The 15,394-nt window shown below is 52.5% G+C and overlaps 4 protein-coding genes across 4 annotated transcripts; 1 reads left to right on the top strand and 3 right to left on the bottom strand.

Annotated features, from left to right (window-relative positions):
* Positions 1-328: 328 nt before the first annotated feature.
* NCS54_00488500 (Hypothetical protein) lies at positions 329-2,206 on the bottom strand (the record flags this gene model as incomplete). Its single annotated transcript, XM_053150407.1, has 4 exons — positions 329-949; positions 995-1,046; positions 1,095-1,930; positions 1,979-2,206. 4 exons carry the CDS (start codon positions 2,204-2,206, stop codon positions 329-331), a joined length of 1,737 nt encoding a protein of 578 aa, XP_053006382.1.
* A 688-nt stretch (positions 2,207-2,894) lies between these two features.
* On the bottom strand, positions 2,895-3,584 carry NCS54_00488600 (Hypothetical protein; the record flags this gene model as incomplete). Its single annotated transcript, XM_053150408.1, has 2 exons — positions 2,895-3,220; positions 3,269-3,584. The coding sequence occupies 2 exons, from the start codon at positions 3,582-3,584 to the stop codon at positions 2,895-2,897; spliced, it is 642 nt and encodes a 213-aa protein (XP_053006383.1).
* Positions 3,585-5,362: 1,778 nt separating this feature from the next.
* NCS54_00488700 (N-acetyltransferase domain-containing protein) lies at positions 5,363-5,902 on the bottom strand (the record flags this gene model as incomplete). The annotated part of the gene is made up of 1 exon (XM_053150409.1): positions 5,363-5,902. One exon carries the CDS (start codon positions 5,900-5,902, stop codon positions 5,363-5,365), a length of 540 nt encoding a protein of 179 aa, XP_053006384.1.
* Positions 5,903-8,979: 3,077 nt separating this feature from the next.
* NCS54_00488800 (BZIP domain-containing protein) lies at positions 8,980-9,700 on the top strand (the record flags this gene model as incomplete). Its single annotated transcript, XM_053150410.1, has 2 exons — positions 8,980-8,990; positions 9,046-9,700. 2 exons carry the CDS (start codon positions 8,980-8,982, stop codon positions 9,698-9,700), a joined length of 666 nt encoding a protein of 221 aa, XP_053006385.1.
* Positions 9,701-15,394: the final 5,694 nt, after the last annotated feature.

Consider the following 15,394-nt stretch of genomic DNA (forward strand, 5'->3'; position numbering starts at 1 on the left):
TGAGGCCCTTTTCATGGCGATCTTCTGGTGACCAAGGCGACGAGTAATATAGACAACTGCAACTACCACTCAAGTGAGATCTAGGCAACGGAGTCCTCCAACTTTGGGGTTCTTAATTTGCTGGATTGATGTAGGCTTTGGGACATTTAACTAGAGAGAATTGAGCCATTCGTGGTCGCTGATCTTGCTTGACTCTTGAGCAGCATTAATGCCATGCCGAATAGTCAAGCTAACTGGTTAAATATCCAGGCCTATCATGAATCTACACCAAACGGCAAGCCGTCCTCGAGATACGGCTTCCTACCGACTCTCCTTTCTGCACGTACATTCATGTCCGCTTCTTAACAGTCATCATCATACCACCCCTAGGCTTCGCCTCCAACCCCAACTCCTGAAACACAATATCCCCATAAACCGTATCCAAATCCGTATATGTCGTCTTGGGCGTATCATTAGGCTTCAATCCAGCACACTCAAACGAGTAATCCCGAACAGTCATGACGAGGATGACCTTGAGCTCGTTGGCTGCCAGGTTCTGACCCAGACACGCCCGAGGACCGCGACCGAATGTCCTAAAGTACGATCGAGGAATCTCTTCGGGTCCAAGCCACCGTTCCGGCCTGAATACCGTCGGGTCTGGGAAGAAGCGAGTGTTGTAATGCACGTCATGACCCTGTGTCGAAACAGCAACGCCATGGTCAACAGGGAGATCACGACCCTTGTATGTAACTTTTGCCCCGGGAGGACCTTCACGAACGCCATAGCCCACGGGGAACATTCGAAGCGTTTCTTTGATGACGGCGTCGGTGTAGGGGAGTTTCTGGAGGAGCTCGGGTGTTTCGACCATGGTTTGGGTGGATACTTCGGTGTCGGGGCCGAGTTGCTCGATGTGTTCTTGGAGCATCTTTTCTACAACGTGGGGGGATTTGGAGAGTAGCATGTACATGTACTATATAATGTGAGATGGTGAGAGTAGCAAGAGGGTATTACTTACGCATAGGGTATCAGTTGTCGTTCCATGGCCTCCAACAAGCAACGCCTTGATGCTATTCCAACGTTAGCACAGTCACACCCAATCTGTTCGTGATACTCACTTGGTCAGTAGCAAATCAACATCAGCCTTAGAAAGCTTAGCAGTCTCCTTCGTCATCCCCTCCTGATCCACATGCTCCCTCAACATAAGATCCAAAATACTATTCGGATCCTTCCGCGAAGGAACAATCTTTTCATTAACCAGCATCTCAAACCTTTCGTGGATCTTGCCAAGAATAGACGGATGCAGTCGTCCGAGCACCTGTCTCCTCCTCCACCATCGTTTAATCTGCTCAACGGGGTTATAAGCGATGGTAATGTCTGATTGTCCTTCGACGAGGAGGATGAGTTCGCGTAGATCTTCGAGATCTTGGCTTCCTGTCGTTTGCGCGTGGAGAGGAAAGTTGAAGACGATTCGAGCAATGACATCAAAGATGAGCCTTGCCGATAGATGCTCCATGGAAAACACCTCGCCCGTTGCAGCAAGCTTATCCAGATTCTTCCGAAACTGAACACACTCATCGACAAAAAGACCCGTCAAGTGTCGAATATGCGTCCACGAAAAAGCCGGATTCATAGCACTATGCAACCTCTTCCACAACGCCCCATTCGCACCGCCAATACTCCCCCTCCCAATCATGGCAGACAAGAAATCCTCAGCCATGGGGTGGTGAGGAAGAATCTTGCGGACGGTGATCTGGTCGAGAAGATCTGGGTCGGTGACGAGACAGCTCCCAGGGCCGACGGGCCAGAGGTCGACGTAAAAAATGCCGTCGAGGTTATACCGACGTGCCATTTCCGTAAAGTACATCTGAGGGTGACAATTTGGCGGCATGAGAGCTGAGATTTCGCCCATGACCTTGAGATGGCCGAAGAGCCAGCTGTGAGGGGGTCCTGGCTGTCCAGATGTCAGCTTGTCTCTAGGGTGAGATTGGGATAAACTCACCAAGTTTCGGTAAAAACGACGCTGTCGATATCCCTTGTATATGACATTAAGTACCAGAGCTACCGTTAGTGTCCAAGCAGAGACAAAGACAGGTCTCTGCACGGCATACGCCGTCAGCTTGTTGAGAACATCCATGGTGAACAATCGTCTCTGCAGCAGCAGAAACAACAAGACGACGACAAACAATGAGAGGAGCTCAGACATGCTTATATACACCGCAATCAGCATTGGCGTCTCTCCCCTCCCCCTTGGCGGTTAAACTGGACGGCGCCCGTCAGCCCTAAGAGCGGGCGATTGACCAACCACAGAAGCCCAATTCATCATGACCCATGGAAAGGGAAGGATTGTCAGAGAGGAACAAGGAATAACGTGTCTAAGCGATGCTGACGTCTTTGGTCGCGGAATATACCCAGGTTGAGACCTTTGCAAGATTATTTACCAAAGCGGAGTCAGAAGGATGCTGTTGATGTTGAGAATCCTTGTAAGCGAATCTGGAAATAGTGATAAGAAGCAGGAGGACGTTGTATTCGGAAGTCGCGGAGAGATGCCAAGATTAGATACGTCAACTCGAGTCTTCTGGGCATTCCTCCAATTCTTCATTTGTAGATATATTCTCATATATCGTCCGTTGAACTGTATAAATGGCCCCATTGTCTGTTGCGAGGTATGGTACACCTCGCAAGAGATTCTACACGTTTGTCGTCGGCGGTTATTTTGTACAACCCAGTCGATTCATCAACGTTTCAATTGGACAATGTAATAATTCATTGCATTCATTACTCAAGAGTCAAACTCTCCAGAATACAGTCTAGCAGGTTACATCGTAACTCATCCAAAACATACATCTATAACGACAGTCATTACGCGAAAAGACAACACCCCCATGTTTCTCTCCCTCAAATTAACCCATCACCACCTAAGCAAGCATCAGGGCAGCTCCGACAACAGCAGCACCAACACCATAAGGCGCAAGACCGGCAGCAGCGTTAGTCTCATCCGGGCTGGAAGAGTCGTTGGTAGCAGAAGCGCTGTTGTCGTCGGTGTTGTCGTTGCTGTTGCGAGTGGCTGTCGCAGCGCTGTCGGTTCCGCGGGCTGCGGTGCCGCCGACGATGGTGGTGGTGAGCTGGTTGGCGTCTGTGGGGCGGGTGGCCTCGACGGTGATGCTGGCGACGATGGCAGAGGCAGACGAGGCTACGTAACTGGTGGAGGAGAAGCCGCAGGTGTAGAGGATATCGTCAATGTCTGATGAACTGTTAGCAATATCTCAGCAGTAAAGAGTAACAAACTAACCCTCCATGTGATCACGCTGGTCATCATCGTCATCGTCATCATCATTATCCCGCCAGTTCTGGCGAATGCAGTCCGCGCAGAGAGCAGCGATGCGGCCGACATCAAAAGAGTCGTTTGTGCAGACGCACTGGGCCTCGAGGCGGTCCTCCTCGCGGTCCCGGTCGCCGCGGAGGTCGGTGTCGCACTTGCGGGTCAGCTCGACGATAGGGTCGCAGATGGCATCACAGGCCCTGGGGATGTCGTCCCGGTCGAGGCTGACGTCGGCGCGGGCGAGGTAGAGGAGAGGAGCAAGGGCGAGAGCGATGTTGGTGTACATGATGGCGGTTGTAGTAGTGGTGTTGATGTGGTGGTGGTGGTGTTGTTGTAAGAGTTGCTGTGTAGAGCTTGTTATTGGAGACGATGGTGATGATGATGTGAACAGAATCTCAGGGGACCCAGATTATTTATACTCGGTCAAAGCCAAGCCAATATCCTTTGACTCTCGGCTTGTAATGCAATGCAATCTCAACAGCTTCCCTGCCTTGTCTCGTCTTGGCCCGAGACGGGATCCTCGCAGCCGACGATCCCAACAGCCGAAGCCACGGCAGCTGCTGTACACAAATTGAACTTCTTGGCACAACGATCCTTCTTCCCCCAAGCCACGGCAGTTTCGTAATCGTGGCCTGGCTTTTCATCTCGCGGGGCCTGCGGAGGCGGAGTCTGTCTTGGCAAGCGTCATGATGGTGATATGCAGGCGTTTCTCTGGACGAGCTTTTAGTTTCTTCTCCACAGAAGGTTTCCTGCGTTTCCATGCAGGGAAAATCTTGACTTGTTTTGACGTCAAACCCTCAGGGATCAAGGGTTAGGCCCATGGGGATGAGAGATTACGGCCCGTAATGCTCAGCTTGCTGCCTTACCGGGTGACATACCGGGCCCGTCAAACAAGCATGAATAGCGATGATTCCGAGGGCCGAAACAAGGGAAAGCAGATTGTCACTGCCAAGACTCCAATCAAGCATACGTAAGTGTCTGTGGCACTTTTGATCCTTTTTCCAGCGCCAAGAAACGGACACCAGAAACAATTGGAGATCGCCCAAAGGCCGCGCAACCTCTCCTCCCCCAGCCCAAGACAAGGTTGGGTTATGCTTGTTTTTAGCTCCCCTCTCTTTTTCTGTGTGACAGTGACTTTGAGGCTGCTCGCGTGAGGACTTGCCAAGTTGAGCCAAACCCATTCCCCAGCCAGTCCATGCACGAGAATCACCCACGCGGGATTAATCAAGCATTTTGACACGCGGTTTCAAGAGCTGCAGGCCAAGAAAGCTTCTAAGGCAGAGCCTCGATAGCCACGCGTTTTCTCCTCTGATCTGCTTCTATCTTTAGAGTGTAAATACCTCTTTGATCGACTCTCATGGTTCGTGAGCGGTGAAAGGAAGTCGTTGTGGTTCGTCCAGTGCCAGCGCATCAATGTTGGGGCTGCAGGTTTAGAATGTTTCACCACACCGACGACGCGTAAAGTCAGCGAGGCTGTTTCGACGATCAAAAGTGGTTTCGAATGGGTTGAGCCTAACACTGAAGTCGAGTGTAACTCAACATAGCCTCATGTTCCACAAAGTACACGACGTTCAGAGGTGAATAGCCTTGATGTGTGTTACTGTCCACAGGTCGTACATCACTCAGCTGACTCACCGTTTCTCATGGCGCAAGCAACGGGTAGGGCTTGTCCTTGTGTTTGAGGCTTTCATCCCGACACAGCTGACAGGCTCGTCCATGTCGTTTGCTGCCTTTGTACGGAATTTATTTGTCATGTGTTATTTGCCTGAGCTGTTGCTTGTTACGGCTTCTTTCGGCATTACAAGTGCTTGCCTTTTGCGGTACAAGTGCCTCTCATGAGCAGTCAATGCGGTGGCAGGCATCAACACCGACCTGTGACAGCGCGGCATTGTGGTACACTGGGTTGACGATAGCTTCAATAGGGTGTAAAAGCGACATAGCCGAATGATAGTGAGCAGATTGTTCCGCCCAGTATAACATCCTCTCTAGATTGCATGCGAATTGAATGCCAACTCCTCCGTCATCCTCTCGTTAATACTCCAACCCTGCAGTTGACCGTCTATTCTATGCCTCCAACTTTGCTTCCTTCTCCATCTCAACAAACCCCAACCCCTCAGGCAACGCCCTCCCATTAAGCTTGTCCACAGGAAACGGTGTAATTTCACCCGTCGGGACATACCCACGCCTCATGTACCACGCAATAAGCTCCTTGCGCAACGTGAGCGCATTGAGCCCCAACTTCTTGACGCCCCATGTCCTCTGACAATGCCCCTCAGCATACTCGAGAACCTGTCGTCCAATTCCGCCTCGGTGAAGAGTTTGGTCCACGGCGAGGTAGAAGAGCCTTGCCAAATCGTCGCTGCGGCGAAATACGCCAACTGTTCCTGCAAGCGCGCCGTTGTCGTCAAAGGCCATGATCATCTCGCTGTCGGGAGACGTAATCTTGGGGAGTATCTCATCGACGCCGATACAAAAATTTGCTGCGAGCTCTGCATCACCGACCCAATCCTTTCTGCTGTCTTCAGCACGGAACGCGGCTTGAATCAGCTGCTGGAGCTGTGGGGCATCATCTGGTGCTGCGATGCGGAATTGGAGGTTGGCCATTTTGTGCGAGTCTGTGGTCGCTTCGTTGATTGGCCCCTGATGTCGAAAAAACGTGCACTGCGATTTTAACCCGCCCCTAGTGGAGAGCACTTGATGGGCAGTCAAGGTCACGGTCTCCAATTGGGGAATTGGAGGTTGGTGATTTGATGTTGAGAATCGGCAAAGTCTAGGGTAGTCTTTTGCGGCTTGCAAGACTGGAGACCTCACCATGAGATGAGTTGCGATCTCTCTTTATATATTTGAAGCACGAGATATCGTATCGTCTGACTTGCGGAGCTCACTGATGGATGAGCAGGGTCAACTCAAGGGCGCGCCATAAGAGCAGCAGGGGTTCATCTTTCGGCGCTTATTCCCGGCATGCAATTAATTCATGTCATCTATTGACGCCGTAGCTTCGCTGTGTTCGTGCTATCAAGGCAGCTCTATTACTTCAAATGTTCAATAGGTACACAGTTTGGTGGCCAATGCGTGGCATAGGGCGCGCCGAGCCTTCTCTTCACAGGTTGTCAAAACTAGTCCTCATAATCCTTACAATCAACATACCAAATGGGGCTCCGTAAGATGAATGCCGTTCCGAGGCCACTGCAAACCCAACACCTGCTCTTTCGTCGGCCAACAGCCTTCATTCCTGGGGGTTTGCGGTCCAAGTGTTTCCCTTGCGCTATGGTATTAACACCCGGCTGTCGCGATTTGAACCACCCAGGTTGGAGTTGCTCTGAACAGTCCGCTAGATCCTATTTTGTTGCTGGCAACTTCCCTTGAAGCTTCCAAATTGACCATCTCAATCAGGGCCTATTTGAGGCCACCCACACTCCCGCATATTTTGAGGGGATTTTGAGGGGCGATTTTGAGGCGTTTCGGTCGATGGCATGCATCACTCGGTTTCACTGCAATTTTAACCCACGCTGAGCTCCCTCAGCTGAGGGTGCTTCCACTGTACCCAACCTGTAGAGCATTATTTGTGCAGTCACGGGCTGTAGGAACGATTCCGCTGCATTCTTAACCAACTCTGAGCAGTCAGCCAGCCATCTCTGCCTACTGCTAGCAGCATGTGGTGGCCAACATCCAGTCTCCAACGAGGCAGATAATCTTGGATATTGGCATTGGAACTTTTGCTTTATCCCACACCAAGGCCTCTCAGCTGCAAGTTATCACATTGCGTCCATATCACAAGTGTATATCAACGCCCTGGTTGGAGTTTGTTCACTTCCACCGTTCCACACCACTGGTGCCACGGGAGTGGGTGGGCAATGCAAAGATGCTGGGCCTCGCATTCTTGCACCGCAATTTTAACCCACACCGAGATAACTTCCCTCGCAATGATCGTCTTCATTCATACATTTTTGCACTGCGATTTTAACTTACGTGGAGCTCTTTCAGTCCATGCCTAGGTTGTGTCAATCAGGCAGCGTGCACTGCCATCGGGCCTTCCCGCACAGAAGTCGGCATAGACCTCCAACTCGGCCCTCATACCAGAGTCAAGCCAATTAGTCTACATCTGTTGATTCCTGAGATACTTCGGTCCACACATGGTCTCGTCCAAACGAGAAGTACTGTGCAAAATGAGGGTATACACAAAAGATAACCTCATATTCGCCACATTGCCTTCTCTGGTATGGTAATAATACTGGGGTGAGGTACGTGGCTAAGGTTGGTGCCAGCCTTAAGAGAAACCGTGACATGATCCCTGCTGGAATCTCTTCACATCCTATCTGCCCCTAGGTATCTTCTTTGCGGTTTTGGCGGTGACGGTACTGACGAGCTCTTATGTTGGTTTCCCCCCTGTCTAGCTCCGGCGAGAGACTAGCGGCCGAGACTTCACTGCAACTTTAACCCACCCCGACGAAGGTTTATGCCAGCCTTGAGCGAAACCACGACACATCAACCACGCTGGATTCCATCTGAGAGATTGGCCTCTGATCTCTTCGCTGCCAACCCGCTGATGGAGTTTTGCAGTTGCATGGGTTGCTTCTAGTCCATTGTATTTTGTATCCAATGAGACCGGTTGTCCGGCTTGTCGTACTCCATTCTACTTTCACTGCAATGTTAATCCGTCCTGGCCAAGGTTTTTGTCAGCTTTGAGCGAAACCACGACATCAACACCACCGGACTACCTTGATGAGATTGGCTCTTCACTTAGTTTTACGTACAGTAGACCGCCGACAGCTGCCCCGTTGATGAACTTTGCAGTTGCGGGGTGTTGCTTCCAGCCCGTCCATTGTATCCAATGAAACGCCATCGTGTCCTTGGTCGTCGCTGGGCTTGGAGGGGGATGCATCCGAGGTGCAGGCAGCTTTACTGCAATTTTAAACCGCCCCGAGGGAACTACCCAGCACCCCATCAACAATCAACATCACATCTCCAACCAGAGAACAATATTTGACATTGGTAATCTGTGTCCCGTAACCGAGCGAATTGAGTTGCAAAGCCACCGCCAGACTCACCAACACAACGTCGCGCTTAACCTAGCGTCGACTCAATTCCTGCTGCGCCTCTTATCGCAAAACGTCGATCATGGCTGAGAATAGCTTCACCCAGCGCCCTGACTCACGGTCTGCATCGCCCGTGTAACTCCTTGCTTGCGCGGGGATTTCCATTGGGTACTGAGCAGGGATATAGACCAATTATGATGAGTCTCTTCCTATACTCACCAAAATGAAGATGAGATTAACCAATCCTTATATTATTTTTACAGAGCCTTAGATAGTGCTCTAATAGTGATGATGAGTACGCTCTGGCAGTCCCGCGCAAGCAAGGAGATAGCCGCGCCGCAGAGATTAGCGGGCATCGCTGACCGACCCGGAGACCCCGTGCCTCTCTGCTCACGCCATGCATACCTTCTACACTCTTAGCGCCTCTCACTGTGCCGCACTGTAACGTATCACCACACTGTGCAATCTATCCCATCTCCCTATAAAACCATCAACCTCATCCCTCCAATCCTCCTCTCCTCTCTCCTCCACAACCTTTTTCCGGACCGATCAAAAGTCGTCGTCCTTCCCCCTTCTTTTCTCCTCAAGCCCTAACCGGCCTCTCTGCAAACGTAGGGGAGGCCGCCGCCCCCTTAACTTGAACCAATGGCAGCAGCGTGCGCATCGTCCGCCTGCTGCGTCCGCAACGGCATGCCATTCTGGCAGCCTCAGCAATGGGACGCCGACGGATTGCCATAGTACCAGCGACTTCTGCTTCGAGCCCAGCGGAGGACTTCTGGACTTGCTCCCCGAACAATACGACAACTACGACTTTGCAAACTTGGACACCGACGCCATCTACCAGAGCTTGGATTGGAACTTGGATACTTCTGTTGGTGTTCTTGACGGTGCTGTCTTGCCCGATATGAACGCTGCTGGTGTTGGTCAGGATCTTGGCATTGGAGAGGATTTCCTCTCGCAAGAGCCACCTCTCATCAACATCACCAACACTCTCCAGCAACAACAACAACCAACATCATCACCACCTCTCGCTCCCCCAACGACAACCAGCAACAACAAATCCCCCTCCATCCCAGGAACATCCACCTTTTCTCTACACCCCTCCCCAGCCGCTTCCTCATCTTCCGGCTCTTCATCCTCCCACAAGCGCAAGTCCTCACCCGAGGACGAATCCGCTACCGTGGCCCTCAAGCGTCAGCGCAACACCCTCGCGGCTCGCAAATACCGTCAAAAGCGCCTCGATCGCATCTCAGAGCTCGAGGCGGCCTTAGCCGCTATGACAAGCGAGAGGGACGACATGCGTCTACAACTAGCACGCCGCGAGGCCGAGATAGATACTTTACGGGAGATGTTGAGCAAGAAGTAACAAATCAGTTTTGGAAAACAAAGTCTACGTCAGTCGAATCTCGAGGAAATGGTTTCGATAAACCTCCCTTTGAAGAATAAAAAAAGTCACAGCGAATTTAGTACTATCGGTGGTTTCATCTGTCGGCTCCGGCGTTGAGGTTACTGGAGGGCATACAATTGCGGATTAGCAAACAACCATTTTTCCTTATGTAGTTCAAACATGAAATAGTTTTCTGCAAGTAAAGCTTGACCAATTGTGATCAACAAATATGTGTTGCAGTGTGTCTTCGGACGATGTCGTTCTCTTCCTGTTTTCGGCTCATGCGACTCATGGGTTGATGTCGTCGTGTTCCGTTTCTCCCTTCATGGACACGGGGGATAAACATATAAGGAGCTTGATGACTTACACTTCCTTCAATATGGCTGTATCATGCATGAATCTCTTGATTCTGTCTACTGAAGCTATCACCATCAGTCGCTCAGTCTACACTTATACACTGCCATTCCACCACCTCTTCTATGGCATCATCCTTCCTTCTTCCATTCCGCCATACCCCTCATCACCAAAACTCGCATATATATGCCCGAATGCAATGCTCATGTCGACATGTTCTGAGCCATAATGATTCATTCTGATAGACTGTGATACCCTCCTCTCCAAACTTCCCAGTGCATCACGAACCAAGACACACTGTGTTGGCCAGTGAGAAATGAGTCTTGGCGCAAAGTGGGGTGACAAATCACACTGATTCAGGATGAGCCAGAATGACTCATTTCTGGGATTTCCTAATACGAGAGCCGTCGAGATGCAGCCCGCGGGCAATGTCCGGATGATGCGGGTTGACGACAAGTATAACGACAGGGCTCCCCAGAAGCTTCATCATGGCATGTCTAATTCTTGATACGGAGAGCAATGTGAATATTTTCACTTTCTAATCTTGGTTGATATCCTCATCTCCCAAGTCACTCTACAGACCGACGAACCATCTCCTAACATCCAGCATGTTCGACCACGTCCCCAACTAACGACGACTCCTTTGAGAGTCGGCAGCATAGGATCATGAGCCTACAGATCTTTCCAAGAACGAACCCATCACTTGACAGGAATGTTCACGACTCGAGCATCGCGCATGCAGAGGACAGCGACTCCTCACCGATTCCCTTACACGGAACCCCACGACAACGTCAACGACCTGACTCGTCTCGCCCTCCAGGACACCCTCAACATCAACAATCATATCACAAGCATGGTGAACCTGAGTCTTGGTCGCCACCCATAGAACAAAGAAACCGGAAAGTTATGGTTGTCCATGAAGTCGACGAGTACCACTGGCCACGTCCTGTCCTTTGCGTGCTCAACATCCCGCCTTTTCCGAGCCAAGACTCCAAACAGAGGTAGGATTGGAATCATTTCCTGCCGCGGAGTCCCCTCGCGGAATCCCCTCTTTTCCATCATCTCTTGTGACCTGAGGTGTGAGAGCGGTTGCGTTGAATGTCGGCCATCGACTCTGCCACAACCCTCCCACTGCGAGACTCCACTGGCATCTTGCCGGGGCATTAGGATTGCATTCGTAATCATGATGGCTTTGCCCTTCATGGCTTGTAAACCGTGTTTCGCTTTCGCTCCTCCCACAGACGCGGGCGTCACCACGAGGCTCATCTTGAGAATGCGGAAAGGGACCAGACCGCCATTGTGTTTCGAATCCCAGCCTAGAATATTCAGTACGCCACATGTCGTCATCTTCACTTACACCCATGTGCTACTGGCCCGGGAATGCCAGCCCGCAGCTGCCAAAGACGCGACTGGCAACCTTCTTCAACGTGAATGCAGCATACTCAAATGTCACTCACCAGGGTCTGGACAGTAGCATAGTAGAGTCTCCTCCGACAAAGGCATCCCCCACTCAAAGACGCGGCTCGTCACGCGTCCCGCCTCTGTCGGACTCTCGTTCAACTCACCTTGCCGGCCCGTCCCTCGCCCCTATTCGCCAACTCTCCCACACCGTGATACGAGGCCGTTACGCCCGTCAAGGCTACAGCTTGCCTCGCGAGCCTGAAACTTGGCCCAAGACACACACCCACTAAGATGTCACCTGCGCCGTAATCCACCAGCCAGATCCGGCGTGCTATTGGGTGTACTCACCATGAGGCGTGAGTTTGGGGCTCTGTAATCCTTTGTCGAGAGCTTATAACAAGACGAGGCTCCGTGAGGGAGCTGACCAACAAGGGAGGCGTGCTTGACTGGTCTTGTCATGGACTTGGAGGACCCCGTGAGACACTATAGAACGCCTAGGCTCGTAATCGTAACCAAGACGTCTTGATGCCATAAGAGCTATGTCATAGTCGCCGTGATATTCTGATGTCGCTCTTCAAAGGATCCTCGCATGATGTTTTCGCATACGCTAAAGCTCAGATGGACGTCAAGAGCATGGGTCGCAACGATCTCGGCAGCGTCGGCCCCTAGCACTCTGCCGGCAGCGAGATGACACGGCCGAAAGGATGAACAAGGGTCGTCTTCGGGGAGCAAGACATGGCGGCCGTTGAGAGATCGTCGCAAGGGTCTCTGCAAGAAGCGGTGCGGTGCTGGACCCCGAGAACCCTGCTTCGTCAAGGTTCAATATGTCATTACTCACCGGAGTTTTCTCGCCGGATGTTGTCTCCTTGCTGAGACAAACCCACCACCAGCTTGGCCCTGTCGCGGAGACATGTCAACGGGGCAAGGGTATCGAAGCCGTAGCGATGGATGGTGTGGTACAAGACTGATGACTCCGCCAGGTTTCCGGTCGGATGATGTGGGGCAGGGATCATGAGATTGCTCAGAGATGCTACTCTGTAGTCGGGGTCAAGGAATAAGTCGATCTCGCCAGGCGTGATGGTGTGGTGGCTAGTCTTGAGCCATGTCGATTGAGTGGTGCTCAGGGCGATCGAGGCGCGCACGAGGGCGATCGAGGCGCGCACGAGGGCGGGTGGTTCATGAGAGTGGGTGTCGCGCTCCTTAGCGCAATACTTGCCGAGCGCTTAATCCGGATCATGAAAGCCTGCCAAGTTGCCCAGGTTTGGCCATCACCGTGGTTGGCGGTGACTCAAGCTGGAGAGAAGTGGAAGAAGGATCAAAGACATCGCATGGGAAACCCAGCTTGGTGGAGAGGGGCGGGTCGCACGTTCGACAGGACCGCCACATGGTAAAGGGCTGTGAAATCTGGGGACGGCAGCCAAGCCACTCGGCAGACCGATGCTCACCTGTACGGTGCGGCAACCAATAGCTCGTTCCAAGGCTGCGGAAGTAATGTATGCCGGCAAGCCTCAATGTTGGAACCATCTAAGATTCTCCCTGGAATGCCATGTCCGCGGCAGTGAGCAACACGAGAGAATAATAATCAGGGGGCAGGGAGACCCAACGAGGCCCAAGAGTCGTTGAAAGAAGGGTGTGGTGCAGTTGCGGGAGCGACGAATGAAGGATGGAGGCGTCGATGAAGTTGGGATTGGTGGTGGTGGTGTTGGTGATCACCCGCCTGAGACAACCAAGGCTGATGGCTGATGGCTTGCCCAAGGCCGGCCCGTGGCGTTATGGGGCCAGAGAGTTGGAGAAGCGAGACGCACCGTTGGTCCCTTGACTGTTCATCACGACCATCTTGAGTGTTGTGCTGCTTGGCGAGGGGGTTCTCGTGCCTTGGCTTGTAAGATCGAGAAACTGGTCCAAGGATGGATGCAAGTCAAGATGACTGGCCAGATGCGCATTCAGTCTGCAAGGTCAAAACTCAACAGCCCTAGAAAGACTGTCTTGGTTCACAAAAAGCTGCGAACGCCTGCAAACGACAACACCTTGTGGGCATATTAGCTGAGGCTTCGCAGGTCAAGGGCTGAGCAGGCAGGGTTGTCTGATGCAGGATGGAACCCGCCAGACAGAAGCTGACCACAATTGGTCTAGACGAATAGCGGATGGAACCGAGGAGGGTGTTGGGTAGAGATCGATATCAACCCTAGCTCACGGAGCCTGACCGCACGCTGATACCTGCAGAGCAACATTGCCGACCGGGTAGGAGACGGCGGAGACAGCGGCATCGCGGGATCCCTTCGCGGAGAGTGGAGATGAGCAAGGCTCGGGATGGAACGAAACGAGCCCGAGGGAGGCTTTAGCGGAGACGATAATCAGGATCAGGCGTGTTGGTGTGAGAGCATGGGAGGTGTGGATGCAGGACCCCAAGATATGACGACAAGGACAGACGACGGTGGGAGAAGTCATGTGGTAAAGATCGTGATGAAGGACGACGCTGCTAAGATCCGGCTGCACCCGGACGCTGACAGAAGACGCATCATGCCCACACGCGTTTCCACCCAGAAAATGGCTGAAACGGGTATCCCGATTTAGTGGGTGTGCATGTGCCCACGCGTTTTGTATCGTGAGCAGACGGGCAGAGTCCTACTCGTCGTCCTAGGCAGGGCATGGATATTGGATGGCGATGCGGTTGTTGGAGTTGAAGTTGCCTGCCCACGCCCGCCGCGGGGCTATTTCTGGACCCAAGGGCCCACTTGGGCGCTCGGACCCCCGCTCTGTGAGGGGTTGTGGATGCCCCCTGTAGGCGCACTGGCCCTGGGCGTCTTTAGGGGACCAGCAGCCACTAAGGGCGCTGGAAGGAGGCACTGATCGACTGGCTGTCAGTGATTGAGTTCCACTAGAGCGCCGCACCGCGCCCCCAGGCCCATCCGTGCACTTCGGACCCGACATGCACCTCTCACTGCAACAAATACCTACATGCAGATGGGACGGGATGTAATCCGAGCAACTCATCGCTCTCACAAACTTGCACATTCTTCGTCTTGTGTACAGGAGTGGAATGCTCTGTGTCCCACGCCCATGCGACTCTGTCAAGGGCCGCGCGACCTGAGGGGGCAGGGGTTGGTGCCGGGATGCATGCAGAATGTCGTCAGTCGACGAACAATAGTGAGCTGAGGTAACACCAACAACTGAAAACATGGGGATGGGAGACGGGGGCATATCACGGAATGGAGAAGCAAGGGTCTCTCGTTTCAGCGCGGAGATATTTCTAAAGCCGGGTTCTACGGATCTGGAGCGTTACGAGGCCACAGTAACACAAGCGACCTCTTTAAGCAATACCATCACCAAGAAGGGATTCAACCGCAGCAAAAGCAAGCATGATCTTGGTCAAAAACATGTTACAAGCAACGACGCGAGAGAGTGGTGCATCGCCACGGCAAGCTGCGCAAGCGCAACGCGTCGCAGTCCGAATCGAGCCGGCCCTGTCTAGTCTGGGCTGAGCAGCGACGGACAACTGACGGGCTATTGGGAGAGGGTCTTGTACGACCTTCTGTGGATGCATCCAAGGGCGCACATGGGCAGACGGGGGTCTGGTCTGGCCGAGTTGGGGATAGACGCAAACTTGCCTTGATTGTCGAGGCTGCAGTGAACGGTTGGTGGGCTTGGAGAGAGACGCATGTAAGACAGACAGGGGTCCGCTCCTTGGGGTCTGACAAGCTGAGTCGAGCCGGCATGCCTCCAAGGCCATATGATTCTAGATGGACTGGTCATGATGCATGGATATCTGATTATGGAGGCCACGGCATTTTACCACCGACTGATTAGATCGAGTCGAGACGACACGGCAGATGATTAGGGAGGATCTACAATCGTCATTCTAGCGAAATACGGGAGGCTGTCCAAGATTGACACGCTCGGATCCTGGATATCCGTCTG

Source organism: Fusarium falciforme, chromosome 4 (assembly GCF_026873545.1).
Source record: "Fusarium falciforme chromosome 4, complete sequence".
Classification (NCBI taxonomy): Eukaryota; Fungi; Ascomycota; class Sordariomycetes; order Hypocreales; family Nectriaceae; genus Fusarium; species Fusarium falciforme.